Source organism: Cucurbita maxima, unplaced genomic scaffold, assembly GCF_002738345.1.
Source record: "Cucurbita maxima cultivar Rimu unplaced genomic scaffold, Cmax_1.0 Cma_Scf00001, whole genome shotgun sequence".
NCBI classification, from domain to species: Eukaryota; Viridiplantae; Streptophyta; class Magnoliopsida; order Cucurbitales; family Cucurbitaceae; genus Cucurbita; species Cucurbita maxima.
Window position 1 is genome coordinate 701,961 of NW_019272017.1, and position 14,771 is coordinate 716,731.

A 14,771-nucleotide genomic window follows, 5' to 3' on the forward strand; every position below is an offset into this window, starting at 1 on the left:
TTTTTTTTTTTTTTTTTTTTTTTTCCTTGGAATAAATTCTTTTCTTCTTTATTTATTATTAACTTTCCATAACATCCATTTCTTGTGTATTATTTTCTGTTGACCTTCACATTTCACACCCAAAATTATATCAATTTTTAATATACTTTTAATTTGCTTTCATCTCGTTAATTAAAACTAATAATTATATCCATTATAACTTTAAATTTTTTTAAATAAATTAATTAAAACTATTTTATTACTGATTCGTTATTATTTTCGCTTAATTCAATTTAAAATCGTTTGAGTCATTAAAATAAAATTATCTTTTTTTTTTAACCATACCAGATTAACAAAAAAAAAAATAATAAAGTAAAAAATAGTGCACAGTAATTATCCATCTTATCTCAATATTTTCTTGCTATTATTGAGTTAATTTCTTTAATTACGAGCATTTAAATAAGCACCAAATTCACAGCTAAATTGAAACAAAAATCCAAATAATAGGAAACTAATTGAAAATACAAGAGTGATTTTACTAAAATTTATTTAAAAATAATTTAGTTGAATTTTTCCCTGTTTTCTTAAAAATGTCAAAATACAGCTCCGGCGCCCTACATTGTGGTGGAATGGCGGTTGAGCATTTATTTTGGCGTTCAGACTACTTCAATACTCCAGAATCAAATATTGCATGTGATCTTTGAATCTTCCATATTTCACCTATGCTTTTGACTTTTTAGCTTCGTCAAACATTGTAACCTTGTAGGATAAGATAAGGATAAATTATTCTTCTTTAAGTTACTTTTTTATTTTTTAATTTATAATCTACGTTAAAATGTAGTCTATAATGTTTGTTGTATGTGAACAAGGGCATGTATTATGATGTACACGCCAAACTCAGTCGTAAAATTTCATGTATAAATATGAATGACCTGTATTTTTATTATCCATTTAATATCAAGAGGCAATATAACTCGTTAAACACGACTTTATTTCCAAAACTCTCGTTTATACAATACAAAAAAAATGGTATACCTCAATAAAATAGATTAATTATCTACGTTGCCCCTACAGATAAATGACATTGCGATGCAGGAATGATTTAGAGCTCACAGATGTGTGGTGCATACTAACCCTACTAGATATTTATAATACTCATTTTTTTTTATATAAATAAAAATCAAATAAAAGCAAGAACATACAAAACAATTGATTGAGACGTTTGTTAGAAGTGTTGTGTGATCCACATTAATGTTGTTCTCGTGTCTAGAACTTTCCTTTGTCTTGTATTGAAATTACATTTTGGATTCTCTAAATCCTATAATATTTCAATTTATTTTTAAAAGAAATCTCTATTTTGTTTTAATTATAGAAATATTATTATTTTTTCTCGAAAATAATATTCCAAACTAGATTTTGTAAAATCTCGTTGGTACAACTTTTATGTTAGTTTACCAAAGAATCTAATTCCGTCTTTTTAGAAGAAAAAAAAAACATTTTGAATTTTCCATTTTATCTATCGATATTATTATTATTAGTTTGGTTTTTTGTTTCTTGAAAATTAATTAATTAGAAAGTTCTAGAAGAAAAATCTCCCATCATTTTCAAATTTAATAAAACTATATATTAAAATCTTAAAGGTGTTTCATAAAAAGAGTCGTAGTCGTAAATTTGACGTATTCAAAAGTAATATCGCAAATAAATTTAGAATATTAAGATAGAATTTGTGTGTAATTATCTTAAACTTCAAACGTTTAAATATAAACTATAAAATAATTTACTCACTTACTATTACTAACCTTTTAAACATTCGGTAAAAGTAACATGTTTCGTAAATATAAATTTGAGCATATAGTTAATTTGTGTATCTCGTTTAGTAAGATTTCAATTATCATTTCAAAAGTCGATGATTCGATCTTCTATTTTTACGATAAACAAAATTGAAGCAAGCAAGTAAATATAAAAATGTTAAGATCACATGTGGAAAAATAATGCAAGGTTGTGGTATGTGGCGAGTGAAAGTGTTGGGACTTGGGCAAACTCAAGCAATCTAAGCCCATAGAAGATGAATGGGTCGACCCCAAATAAACCCAAGCAAGTTGAAAGGTTGGGTCCAAAGTGAACCAAGTCTAGAATGTCATCTTTGATTGTGGGCATTCAAAAGATCTAGAACAGAATACCCCACAAGATTAAACACTACATTTTAATGTTCGAATTAAGCCTATAAACCAAAATCCAATATCAATCTGAACACGAGCTCAATAACTAAAACCCAACATCAACCCTACTTATATCAACGGTCAATTATGATAACGTCATTTTTAATGAAAAAATTATGCATAAAACAAAATTTATTACGTGAATATAAGAAAATTATTATATTTTATTTTCATGTTAAATGAATTTAGCTAAAAAAAATGTTAATTTAAATATAATTCGAACTTATAAAAAATGAAAAAAAAAAAAAAAAAAGGAAAAATCCAGTCGAGCGGGACGGGATGGATTTTTAGCGTGGACAAGTATTAGTTATCTGCGCATCCAAACACCAATTTCTAGGGTTCTATCAATTTAAAACCTGTCATGCCACTATCACTACCCGCTTCTGCAAGACTTGAACAACCAAAATAATAAATAATAATAAAATCTAAAACGAAAAAGAGGGAAAAATGAAAATCTTGAGAAATATAAAAAATGAAAAAAAGAAAAAGAATGAAACCAGAAACAGAGCGCGGGAGAGAAGACGACACTCCAGTCCCGCGCCCATTGTTGCGGCTCCACCAAGAAATGTCGCCGGGCGTTCGCCAGCTGACGGTGCTTGGCAACTTCAAGCCATTTGGTTTGATCGCCGAAGCTCTCGACGGAAAGCCCGCCCACAGTGTTCCTCACCACTACGATTATTTCCTTTTCGATCCCGAAATTGCTCGGGAGCGCGATGAAACTGACGGTACCATTGCATCCTGCCTCTCCACCAGCAATCAAAGTGATCACGAGCTCTTTATTAGAGGAAACCGGTAAATGTTACTTCTAATTTCCAGTTCAGTTCAGTTTGTTGATGAAACTGGAGTTGAAATGCAGAATGCTGTATTTGATTGGAATAATCTTAAATTAGTTTGTTGGAATGTGTTGCTTTCGTTGATGGAATAATCTTAAATTAGTTTGAGTGAATTGGTTCTTGTCCATGGCAGAATCATTTGGTCTACTGGTGCGAGAGTGTTCAAGAGATTTACCTTACCAGCTCCAATTATCAAGGTAATTCTTTTTCCTGTTTAAAATGCTTTTTCTAAACATACAATGTTGTACTGGATGAGATTTTCATTTTTTCGGTCTTCACTTTCTTCCCGTTCTCTTTCCCGTCATCTTCCTTATGATTCTCCTGCTTGCTGCTGGGTTAGTTCTTACTTCTTATGAGGTCATGGCTTAAAGACAAGTGGCCTCTACCTTGATGGTTATACTTTAAGTCAACAGGTTTAGCATTTTGTGTCTATTCTTAAACATATTTCTTAGTTATAGGAACAGACGACTTTGTCACTTTTTTTCTGATGTTACTGTTTTCAGCACAGCAGCGAGGGGGTGATCTAAGTCAAATTTCCTTGATGTCTGATTTAATACCTTTTATACCTGCTTAATTTTCTTCACGCCGCTTCGTTGTTTTTGGCTCAAAATAGGTTTGCTGGTGTCGTTTGGGGGATATGACTGAAGCTCTTCTTTGTGTCCTACAATCTGCTTCGTTAACAATCTACAACACATCAGGTAAAACGACCAAGAGACATCCAAAGACGAGCATTGTTTAAGTTTTTGACGTATCCTTTAACATTTCTCTTTATGTCATATCTAAAAGAAAAAGAAAAAATATATATGCACACGTGTGTTGATTATAAGCGTTTATATCTTTGCTGCATTTTCTGCCACTATAAGATATGGTTGGGATGGAATCAAAGAACGATGAAAAATTTATGGATGCTTTAATATTATACTTGACGTTAGTGTACTTGAGCTGCTCCTTGTATTTGTGTGATGGCCTTTTCAGGTTCAACTAGCATCAAGCTAATATTCTTCCACCTTGCATGCATGCTTTTCGTATATGCTCTTGTCAAAACTGGATTCCTTATTCAACTTTAATTCTATCTCATTCTTTCATTTGGAAGTTCTTGTTTCTTATCCAGTTATCCTTTTTCTTTTAAAATCAAAGTCGTTCCACAGAAATCCTTTCTTTCCTGAAAGTTATTTTTTCTTATTTTATAAAAAGTTATGTGGTCTATTGATAAACTTTCATGAGAACTGATGGGTCTTATACCTTGGAATGCTGAGGAGCAAGCATAGACTTATATTCTAGAATAGAACAGTTATAAAATTGCATATATCGTGGAAGAAAAGGTTTCCACCAATTTTATATGGTAGGTAGTCCAGTCCCTATATAATAAGGCACACAATATTCCTATATAATAAGTTATGAAATCAAGCGTGAGCCTGTTCTTTCTGATTTGATTGGTTTTCTTTATTCTCCAAATTTAATAGGTGCATTCTGCATGCCGATGAAAATGAAATGCTATTTTTCTTTGACAGGTGAAGTTGTAACGATTCCTATTTCTTGCACCATTACATCAATATGGTCATTTCCGTTTGGTCTATTGATGGAACAAGCAGTTGAGGCAAGTTCCCCTGTTCATGTTCCATTTTCATCCTCCAGCCCATTAGTAGGGATACGTGATGTAGCTCGTTCTAGAAGAGAAACTGGATATAGTCCGCAAAGCATTGCCAGTTTTCCTAGTACATTTGATCATATTTTCAAAGGTGACACAAGTTCTATATCCACACATCTCATCCTGAAGGATCCTTTAGAATCACCACAGGTCTCTTTCGATGGCTATCCTTTTTTTTTACTTGAAATACATTCTAGATTATTAACATTCTATATTATTAGTGTTTTCTTCTCTCATTTAATGGTACTTTTTATTTTAGTCTTGCTATTTTATAAATTTTCATCATAGACAGGGATTCATGGGTTTTTTTATCTCCTCTAATTACTGTTTCTTAATAATTTATTGTATGGGACCTTGGTGCATTGATAGAGGTTTCTACGATACCTACTGGCTTTCTGAAAAAATTTAATGGAGACAAGACGACTCATGGTATAAAATGTTTATTTATTTATAAAAGCCAAAGTGGTACTAGACATGAGGAAATTTATGTCAATAGAAGGCTCATGTCAATAAAGAATTCCTTTTGCTAATGAGAAATTTACCTGGTCACAATATGCAGGGCTAACCAACTCAATCTTGTTTGATAAGTTCTTAGTGTCAAATGAGTGGGCTTCTTGTTTTGGGGATTCTAGGACAGTTAATAAATTGTGAATCATAAGAATTTGTCTTGGGGTCCTCCATATTTTCAGTTTGTCAACACTTGCCTACCAATTAAGGAGTTGGTATAAGTGGTTAAGGATGGGTGGCTGGGAGAGCACTAAAGTTGGGCAAACTTTGAAATTTTGTGGAAACTAAAGAATTTGGAGGGTCGCATGAAGAAGAATGTTTAAGGTGATTGGTAGTTATGACAATTAAGCGCAAGGGAATCTTACAGAAGAGGAAAAAGTACTAAGAAATAAATTAAAATAGGGAACTCTCTTACACTTAAAAAAAAAAAAAAAAAAAGATTCGAAATAAACTTTGTTAATTATTGCAGCCAACTTATATCGAGGAAAGAGGAAAACTGAACATCATGAAGGAATTTGATGAAAGAACAATTTGGACAAGTGATCAGATTCCTCTGATGGCATCTTATAACAGAGGTTTATTACTATCATTTTGCTTATTCCTTTCCTTCTACATTGTAGACATCTATGCCTACATATACCATTCATGTTATCATCTTATGTGTAGGGAAAATGCAACATTCTGTGTGGGTTGCTCATTACATGAATTCCAACCACATAATGGAAAACATTAGTTCATCGGATGCAGTCCCTCATGGTGTATTGCCAAAATATTTATCTTTTCAAAGAATATGGCAGGGGAAGGGTGCACACACTGCCGCTTGTAAGGTAATAATTTACTCAGTACATTCTTTGCATAGTTATGTAAAGACATTTTACATAATGGTTTCTATATTTTAATAATATTTGATCTACACTGTTTGATCTTTATGTATATATACTATCATTTTTTATAGTTTTGTTGTCCCTTCTTGCTTGACTTTTTATGCAAATTGTTAACTAGGTTTTTTTAGCGACCGATGATGACAAATCTCCTATTATATGTTTTCTTCATAAAGAACAAAAGAAGTTATTGTGTGTAAGGCTTCAGAGTGCTGAAATAAATAATGAGATACTCTTCGAGGTTAAACCTGACATGAGTTGGAGCATATCTGCCATTGCAGCTGCATCTGTGCGTGTAACGCGCCCAAGGTAGAGCAATTGCTCTTTTTTGTTTGTTTTCTTGGTCAATTTGTATTCCCACAATGTGAAGATAAGCATCTACATTTTTTTCTCTTCCAGAGTTAAGGTGGGCCTTTTGCCTTATTCAGATATCATAGCTTTGGCGCCAGACAGTACTCTTTTTCTATATGTAAGTTCTAGTAGTGCTTATGGTACTGAATAGTTGGGACCTTTTTTTTCCCTTTCTCTTCTCTCTTTTCCATGTTTTTTTAACGAACATTTTTGGAAATTTTCTTGCATCTTCCCTTCCTCATGCTTTGTTGTATGTGCCAAGGCTTCCTTTGTGGTTAAAATCTCTATCTTACTAAGGTGTAAGCATATTTTTCTTTCCTTGGATGAAAGGGAGAAAATCAACAAACCACCAGAGCATTTTTTATTTATTTATTTTGAGATTTAGAGTAACCTATTAGAAAAATGGGCTATGTTCAGCTTGGGTGGGCTGAAAGTTGAAGGCAGGAATGTCATTGCAGTGAGCACATATTGAATTGTGTGACATCGATGCTTTCTGTGTCTTAGGTCAACAAGGTGGCCCAATTGCTATTAAAATAATGGTAAATATTGATTTGGACAATTAAGTGAAATGAAAACTTTTTTTGAAAAAAAAACACACTTCAACTAGAAACTGACCGTGAAAAATAATTTTTTTAGTGAATCTCTTTGAGCACTTCAACTGTTCAGAAGTTTTCCCTAGTGGTTCCTCCTTTTATATTGAGGAATGACTAGCTAACTTCCCCAAGGTTTATGGGAATGGGTTTGATGTTGGTATGATTTCAATGCATGGTGGAAGAACTTCGGTTCAGCTAATGCTAACTATTTGTTCTTTAGCTAAAAGAAAGAGATACTGCAGCATTCAGGTTGACACCATTTAGAATTTTTTGTTCACAATAATGTGAGTTTTACTTGTAAAAGCTAAATGGAGAAATGATCAGCCATGTATTGAAGTACGTGTTTTTCTTGACACGAAAGTTTCTGACCATGAAAAAAACTTTTCATGCAACATTTTTTCAACTTCACCTTGGCTTTTGATAATCTTTTGCCCACCTCATCTTTCTATTTTCTTTTTGTGGATTGAACTTTTTTTAAATAAAGTTCGCATCGAAGTGAAGTTCATAATCAAATACATTTGGCAATATGCAGTCAGGAAAGCAATGCTTGTGCCGTTACATGCTACCACCTGTGTGTAAAGGACCGTTAACCCACATTTCAGAGCTTCCTGATTCAGCATCTGTTTCCCATGAGTCCAAAATAATTGAACTGACTGATGCCGTTGAGGAGCGTCTCAACATAATAACAAACAATGGTCAGGTAGGCTGTTATGTCTTCTGTTGTTCATTATTTATCTTTTCCTTCTCCCATTTCTTTGGGGCCTTTGTGACTTTAGCAGATCTATTAATTTTTTGTTCTGCAGATATTTAGGTGTTCATTACGCAGAAGTCCTTTGTCTTTGTTGGTCAGTGATTGCATTGCAGCATTGTCTCAGGGGCTTACTTCATCCTTTTACAATCACTTTTTTGGTCTTCTTTGGGAAGATGGAGAATCTTCCAGTTCAGCAGGGGCTAACTCTATGTTGACCACAGAATGGGACTCCTTTAGCAGTGTTATTATGCAAATATGTAATAAGTATAATGGTCTCCAGAAAGATCTTTCAAATTTGAAGCCACGCACATCATGGGAGTTTCTGGTGAGCAGCAATTTTCACAAGAGCTTCGGGGAGCGTAATTTTATTAATGGTATGTGGTTTGGAACGTCAAGTGACACACACAAATTGGAGCCTTCTTGCATAACTCTAGACAGTACTCAGAGTTCAGAAAAACCGTTTTACTCTCAGTTATTGGGAGAGAGTCTTGATTGTTTGCATGCAGTATATGAGAATTTGAAACTTGAGAAGCTTCGTAAAAGGTAACTCTTTATTGTGTTTTCCGTGTGAATGTTGCTTCTTTTATGCTTCTCTTTTAAATTGTTGCTTTAATATTTGAATAACCTATTATCCAGCGAGTGAGAGGTAGTCACTCCAGCAAAGTGGTGTTCATACATTATGCTGCAGGATTGACAACTTCTAGTTTAAAAAATATAAATGCAAAGCACGATGCTTTGTGCTTCCTTGGAAACTAATAATAGCCTCAAGTCACATCTTGTTATTATTTAGAATAAGTTGGCCCAATGGTTATATTTTTTAGGAAAAACAAAACTTTCATTGGAAATAATGAAAATAAATACAAGGACACATGAAAAACCAGCCCCACAACAGTAGTCCGGCCCCTTTTAGATTCCTTTGAGTTTCCTTAGCTTAGTGATCATTGAGGCTAGTGAAAAAATGTTTAAGGAGCTTAGAGAGAATGAGTACAAACCATGATTTTTTACCTTGGTTTTAGATTCCTAGGAATTTCCTTGTCAACCGAATGTTAGAAGGTTAGGTAGTTGTCCCATGAAATCAATTGTGTGTAAGCACTTGAGTATTGAAAAAAGAAATCAAAGTTTGTCATTAAGTATCTGAATAGGATGGGTGTTTTCTTCATGCCTAGAATGCTGGTTGTCTTCTTTAATATGCACGTAAAGCAAATGTTTTTCCTGCATTTATATATTAATAATTCTTGCACTGACGAATGAATTTGGGGTTTAGTGCTTTTAAAGGATTGCAGTTGCAGTTGCAGTTTTATCGGAACCTTCTGTATGCATGAGTCATAATACTTCTTTTTTTCACTTCTGTGCATTTATTCTACTTTATTCGTCCCTAATTATTTTTTCCCTAGGGATTTGGAACTTCTGTCAACATTATTATGTGATATCTCATGGTTTCTGGGTCAGCAAAGCTATTTGGATCATTACATTCGCGATTTCCCTTCTCTTGCTAAACAAGTTGGAGTCTGCATGACCACAAACTCTCAGAAAAAGCCTCCTAGTTTATTCAGATGGCTGGAGAATTGCTTGCTACATGGTCATACTTCTGCTAAGTTAATTGATCTGCCATCTTTAATCCTTAATGAGGAAAGTTCTGTGGTAAGCTGGTCAAGAAAAATAGTCTCGTTCTATAGTTTGCTAGCTGGTTCAAAGAAGATAGGAAAAAAACTCTCTACCGGTGTTTACTGTAATATTGCAACGGGATCACATAGCACAAATGAGGAGCTCGTGGTTTTAGCAATGGTTGGGGAGGCATTTGGGCAGCAGCAGCTGGACCTATTGCCTTCCGGTGTATCTCTTCCCTTGAGACACGTAAGTTATGTTATAGAAGCAGTTTCGTTATTTAAGATGTTCTTCCCGTCAAGTCTGGAAATTGATGCATGTAATTGCTTTGTTTTCAAAGATATCGAGAATTCATAATGTATGAACCGAAAATAGCATGTGTAGTGCTGTTTACAGGATTTCAGTATTTTTGTCATATATGCATGTATTTATTCTAGGTAATAAATGATCGTATTTATTCTAGGTAATAAATGAAAGAGGAATTTCTTTTATCCTTGATCACTTTAATGTTTTATAAGGACGGCAATGTAGTGTAGTGTGAACTCTATATCCTCTTATTTTTATTAAAAACAATTTAGGCGTTTTACCCCAAATGGTTTCTTATTCTCTTCTATTGCAATTTTACTTATCTGAACTATTGGCTTTTAAACTTCATAGGCATTGGATAAGTGCCGGGAATCTCCCCCAAATGACTGGCCTGCTGCTGCATATGCACTTCTTGGCCGGGAAGATTTGGCCATGTCCAGTTTGGCACGTTCTTGCAAACATAAGGAATTTGAAACACAAACAAATATGAATTTAATTTCTATGTCTACTCCATACATGCTGCATCTGCATCCAGTAACAATCCCTTCGGCAGTTTGTGATACAATGGGACTGGACGCCGGCAAGATTGAGGATGCAGATTCTATTGAAGGATCTACGACAGATGGTATGGAGCATATTTTTAACTCTAGCACACGGTTGCAATATGGCCGGGACCTAAGATTAAATGAGGTATGTGCTTTGTAATGTTGGATGCATTTTCTAGATATATAGTGGGAGTTGTATTGATGAGGATAATGGTATGAGCAGAGGGTGGGAGCTTATATAAGAGCAGAAGCAAAGTAAAAGGATAAAGATAATTACAACACGTGTTTGATTTGAGAGCCCACAGAGCCGTAAAATAGCTGACATCTTCCCTCAGTTGATTAAAGGAGCCCTCTATGCCACAAAAAAACATGCTTGTCCCTTTTTAGCTAGATAACCCAACAAATAGCAACGATAGAAAGGAGCCACAAAGTTTGCTTCTAGTTTGAATGAGAAAGACCTGGAGAAGTTCTGGAACAAGGCAGCCTTATTGAAATCGTTGTGGAAGGAAAACCAAAAATTGTTATGCTTAGGACCTGATGGCCACTTCATGTTTATTGATGCAAGCATGTTTGTATTATTTTTATTGAACTAACATCATTCCTGTATTTGTAGTTGTCAAGAATTTCAATTGACTGGTGGGATTCGATCTTCGTTGGTTCGAATAATTTTCCAATATCATGATATATTCTAGGATTTTCATTGCTGTTCTTTCTTCTACTAGGTTAGAAGACTTCTGTGCTCTGCAAGACCTGTAGCAATTCAGACATCTGTTAACCCTAGTGCTTCCGATCAGGACCTACAACAGGTATTCTATGGTTAACCTTTGGTCTCCTCGTTTAAATCATAGAACTCTGAATCAGGTATATGATAATTGAAGTGCAAAAATAGTTATTTACTTGATCATTTGTCCTTTATTGAAGTCTTGGATTCCAGCGGACGAATTTTCAATGAGTATTCTCTCCTAATGATGATCTAGTTTTCTTGGGGTCAGAGCCTTGTCTAAGATTTTTTAATCAGTTTGGGGTTTGTCTTCTAAGTGAGGCTAGGGTTTTAGAAAGGGTCATATTTTTTTAGCATTGAAGGAGAAGCTGTAGGGATATATCAATAAATAATTGAAACACCTTAAGCAACTCAATGGGGATTTTCAGACATTTTTTCTGTTGGTGATATTTACTCCCTTTTGACACTCGAGAAAATCATCTATTCCAGTATAGTCGTTTTCTTTATTTTCCATTGGTATGTTTTTTTATTATATTGAAAATAAAATTAATCGTCTTTTGTTAATAATTGTTATACTATTCAGCTGCTAATGATTTCTGAACAACTTATAAATATCTGTATTTCTAAAGGCCCAGCTCTGGCAACTTGCGCAAAGGACGACTTCTCTTCCCTTTGGCCGTGGTGCATTTACTCTTGCAACCATATATACTCTTTTAACAGAGGTTTTTCCTTTTTCCATCATGCATAAGCCTTCTTGGATGGATGTGATTTTATACTATTTGCGAAGCTTAACTTGTATTATATTGTCTGAGATGCATTTTTCTTATCGATCTGTCAAAATACTTCTGTAGGCCTTTGTAGTCCCAAAGCTTGTATTGGCTGGGCGGCTGCCTGCACAACAAAATGCAACGGTATGAGTATGATTATGCTGTATCATGTTTTTAGTTTATCATTCGCTTGACTTGTGTGTATGGGAAATTATGTAACTACAAAAGTTACTAAACGAAACCCTATACTTCAGTTTGATAGCCATTGCTCATAAATTATAAATATTCATCTTCTACAGCCAAGGAAAAATATTTTCCCTTCTATGAAACGAAAGAAATGTTTTGTGAGAAGGAAAATTCCTCTTTACCTTGCATTTACTTCCACACGTGTTAGTTATACTATTTATCTTCCTTTTGATTGGAGTATTTTGCGAACATTTTCTCTCAACACATGCCTCCACCCCTATCCTGTACAGGTTAATTTGGATCCAAATGTCAGGAATGTAGCTGAGATCAGAACATGGCCTGAGTTTCATAATGCCGTTGCTGCTGGACTAAGATTGGCCCCTCTCCAGGTTGGAATTAAATCATTCTAGAAGTAAAACATCCATTCTTTTCTTTACTGTCCATTGTATTTCATATTTTACCTCGTTGTGGTTATATTACATGAAGCTCTTACTGAGAAATAAGAAAGTTGTGCCTATTAGGCGGTTTTCTTTTTTCCTCACACCCATTTATAATTTTATTTATAACTGTCCCTTTGTGAGAATATTAAGAAGCAAATTCCTTAATAAGCTACTGCCTATTTCCTTATATCCATTTTTTATTTATTACTGTCCTTTCGTTAAACGATATTTTATGCCATTTGGCTGGAGAACCAAAGGTGATCAGCAGATTTAGCCTTTTCATGGTCAAATTGAATCAGAAAGCAGTTTGGAGACAGAAATATTGGAATAGAAGAATTTTCTGAGGAGATATAAGAGGGAGCAAAGTGAGGAGATATAAGACAGAAATATTCTCCTATGCTGTTGAACAATCAAAAGAAAATTCCTGGTTGATTTTTATTTTCTCTTCTGAAGGGCTTGTAATAAAATCTCGACGGACTGATTATTCCAGTGGTCGTCTATAAGCTGAACCACTTTTAAACACTGCACAATTTCTTCTTTGTACCTTCGTGTAGAACTCAGGTTCTATCTTTTGTTTCCTTTTTTTTTTTAAATAAGAAATGGGTGACGTTACATTAAGCGGTTTCTCTTAAAATATTTCTGATTTCAGCTTATTGGAGAATTTCTTCGTGAGCTCCAGATCTTGAGCTTGGGCAATACTTATGCCCTCAGCCTTCTTTTTTCTTTTTTGATGTTAATACGAATATTTATTCTAAAAAGAATTAATTGTTTTATGTTCATATCTTTGTTATATGCTACTAGTACATCATCGACTTCAATGATTCTTCAACATTATTATTTCCAGGGGAAGATGTCAAGGACTTGGATTATTTATAATAGACCTGAGGAGCCTAATGCCGTTCATGCTGGACTTCTTCTTGCTCTGGGGTTACACGGTTATCTGTGTGTTTTAACAATTACCGATATATACCAATACTATGCACCGGTAAGGTGTCCTTGGTTCAAATTATTTAAATTCCTACTAATTCATACTGATGCGTTAGTCTATTCAATCATTGTCTTGAATTGCTTGATCTTGTGTGCATTCCAACTCCGTCTTCAGAACCCCACTTGAACTCTATCCTACCACTTTTGGTTATTCCAATTGCTGTGCTGCCATTTATTCATTCAAGAAGGCAAAAAGTACTTCCATTGAACAAAAACGAGGAAGATAAAACATCTTTCCTGCCACCTCCTGAAGTTGCGAGACCTAGGCTCCAGTTAGGAGAATAGCTACAAAGTTTTCTATTAGAAGAGCATTGTTGGGAGGAATTGAGGCAATACAGAACATATTGTATATAAGATTATCTGTAGTATAAATCTCAAGTGTTGTGTCTTTATTATGTTGTTTCACCTTTCTAATTTTCTTTTGGTGGTGTAACTTCTACCTTTGATCCTTCTTTACACACACACACACACACATATGTTGCTTGCATATTACCACGTTCCATTGTTTCTATATCATGAGTATACCACATGGGATTAGTTTAATGCCATAATTGCACTTTAATTATATTTGTGTTTTGGCATTTTTTTATCAGTCCTAAAGTTAATGTTATAATTTTCTTTCTTCAACTGCCTTTTAGCAACATGAAGCCACAACAGTTGGATTGATGCTTGGCTTGGCTGCTTCTTACAGGGGCACAATGCAACCTTCAATATCTAAGGTGTATTCTCAGTTTCTATTGACAATTCAAATTTTGCTTTAGTCTTTTGTTTGGTCTTTTGTTTGGTCTTTCAATATTTTATTGTCAACCTTCTTTACTTTTGCTGACAACCATGGCTATAATTTGCACTGTCCATAGTCTTATAAGTATTACCGCAGAATTACCCTTTTCTGTATTCTTCAGTCATATGGTTTTTTTTTTTTATTCATGTGTATTATTTGACAATATATAACTTGTGATTATGTGCCAGTCTCTCTATGTTCATATACCTTCTCGCCATCCGTATTCCTATTCAGAGTTGGAGTTACCAACACTTTTGCAGGTATACATATGATTTTTTATTTTTATAGAGAAACCCACAGTTAATAACTATATCTCTATCAATGCCATGGCATAAAGTTTACAAATCTGTTTTACTTGATGACACACATGATTCTGCATAGCAATTAGTAGATTTTGACCATGTATTTTCTTTCTTTTTCCAGTCAGCAGCACTAATGTCCTTGGGACTTCTTTATGAAGGATCAGCACATCCACAAACAATGCAGATACTTTTGGTATTTTCTGGGATTTCTGTAAAGTTACATCATTTTCATTCATGTATTAGTTACACCTTTCTTCATCCAACCCAAGTATTGAAAATTTTGCTGGTTACATGTTTGGGTGAATTATTTTCCCTGCATCTTGTATCCTTTTTTTTCTTCTTTTTTTTTTTTTTTTTTGGGGGGGGGGG

The 14,771-nt window shown here is 34.2% G+C and overlaps 1 protein-coding gene and 1 long non-coding RNA gene across 3 annotated transcripts in view; both read left to right on the forward strand.

Annotated features, from left to right (window-relative positions):
• The first annotated feature begins 2,654 nt into the window (after window positions 1-2,654).
• Window positions 2,655-14,771, forward strand: part of LOC111490439 (anaphase-promoting complex subunit 1) — a 20,053-nt gene continuing 7,936 nt past the window's right edge. For both annotated transcript variants that reach the window (XM_023139065.1, XM_023139073.1), the window contains exons 1-20: window positions 2,655-2,990; window positions 3,165-3,228; window positions 3,645-3,729; window positions 4,543-4,829; window positions 5,656-5,761; window positions 5,853-6,013; window positions 6,189-6,376; window positions 6,467-6,536; window positions 7,544-7,711; window positions 7,815-8,305; window positions 9,157-9,616; window positions 10,025-10,363; window positions 10,941-11,024; window positions 11,569-11,661; window positions 11,791-11,850; window positions 12,183-12,281; window positions 13,177-13,317; window positions 13,958-14,038; window positions 14,289-14,360; window positions 14,524-14,595. In XM_023139065.1, coding sequence (XP_022994833.1) covers window positions 2,671-2,990; window positions 3,165-3,228; window positions 3,645-3,729; window positions 4,543-4,829; window positions 5,656-5,761; window positions 5,853-6,013; window positions 6,189-6,376; window positions 6,467-6,536; window positions 7,544-7,711; window positions 7,815-8,305; window positions 9,157-9,616; window positions 10,025-10,363; window positions 10,941-11,024; window positions 11,569-11,661; window positions 11,791-11,850; window positions 12,183-12,281; window positions 13,177-13,317; window positions 13,958-14,038; window positions 14,289-14,360; window positions 14,524-14,595 — 3,441 coding nt within the window. In that variant the 5' untranslated portion in view covers window positions 2,655-2,670. The remainder of the gene's footprint in view (window positions 2,991-3,164; window positions 3,229-3,644; window positions 3,730-4,542; window positions 4,830-5,655; window positions 5,762-5,852; window positions 6,014-6,188; window positions 6,377-6,466; window positions 6,537-7,543; window positions 7,712-7,814; window positions 8,306-9,156; window positions 9,617-10,024; window positions 10,364-10,940; window positions 11,025-11,568; window positions 11,662-11,790; window positions 11,851-12,182; window positions 12,282-13,176; window positions 13,318-13,957; window positions 14,039-14,288; window positions 14,361-14,523; window positions 14,596-14,771) is intronic.
• LOC111491960 lies at window positions 12,425-12,919 on the forward strand. Its single transcript, XR_002719803.1, has 2 exons — window positions 12,425-12,697; window positions 12,786-12,919. It is a non-coding gene; the product is annotated as an uncharacterized LOC111491960 (long non-coding RNA).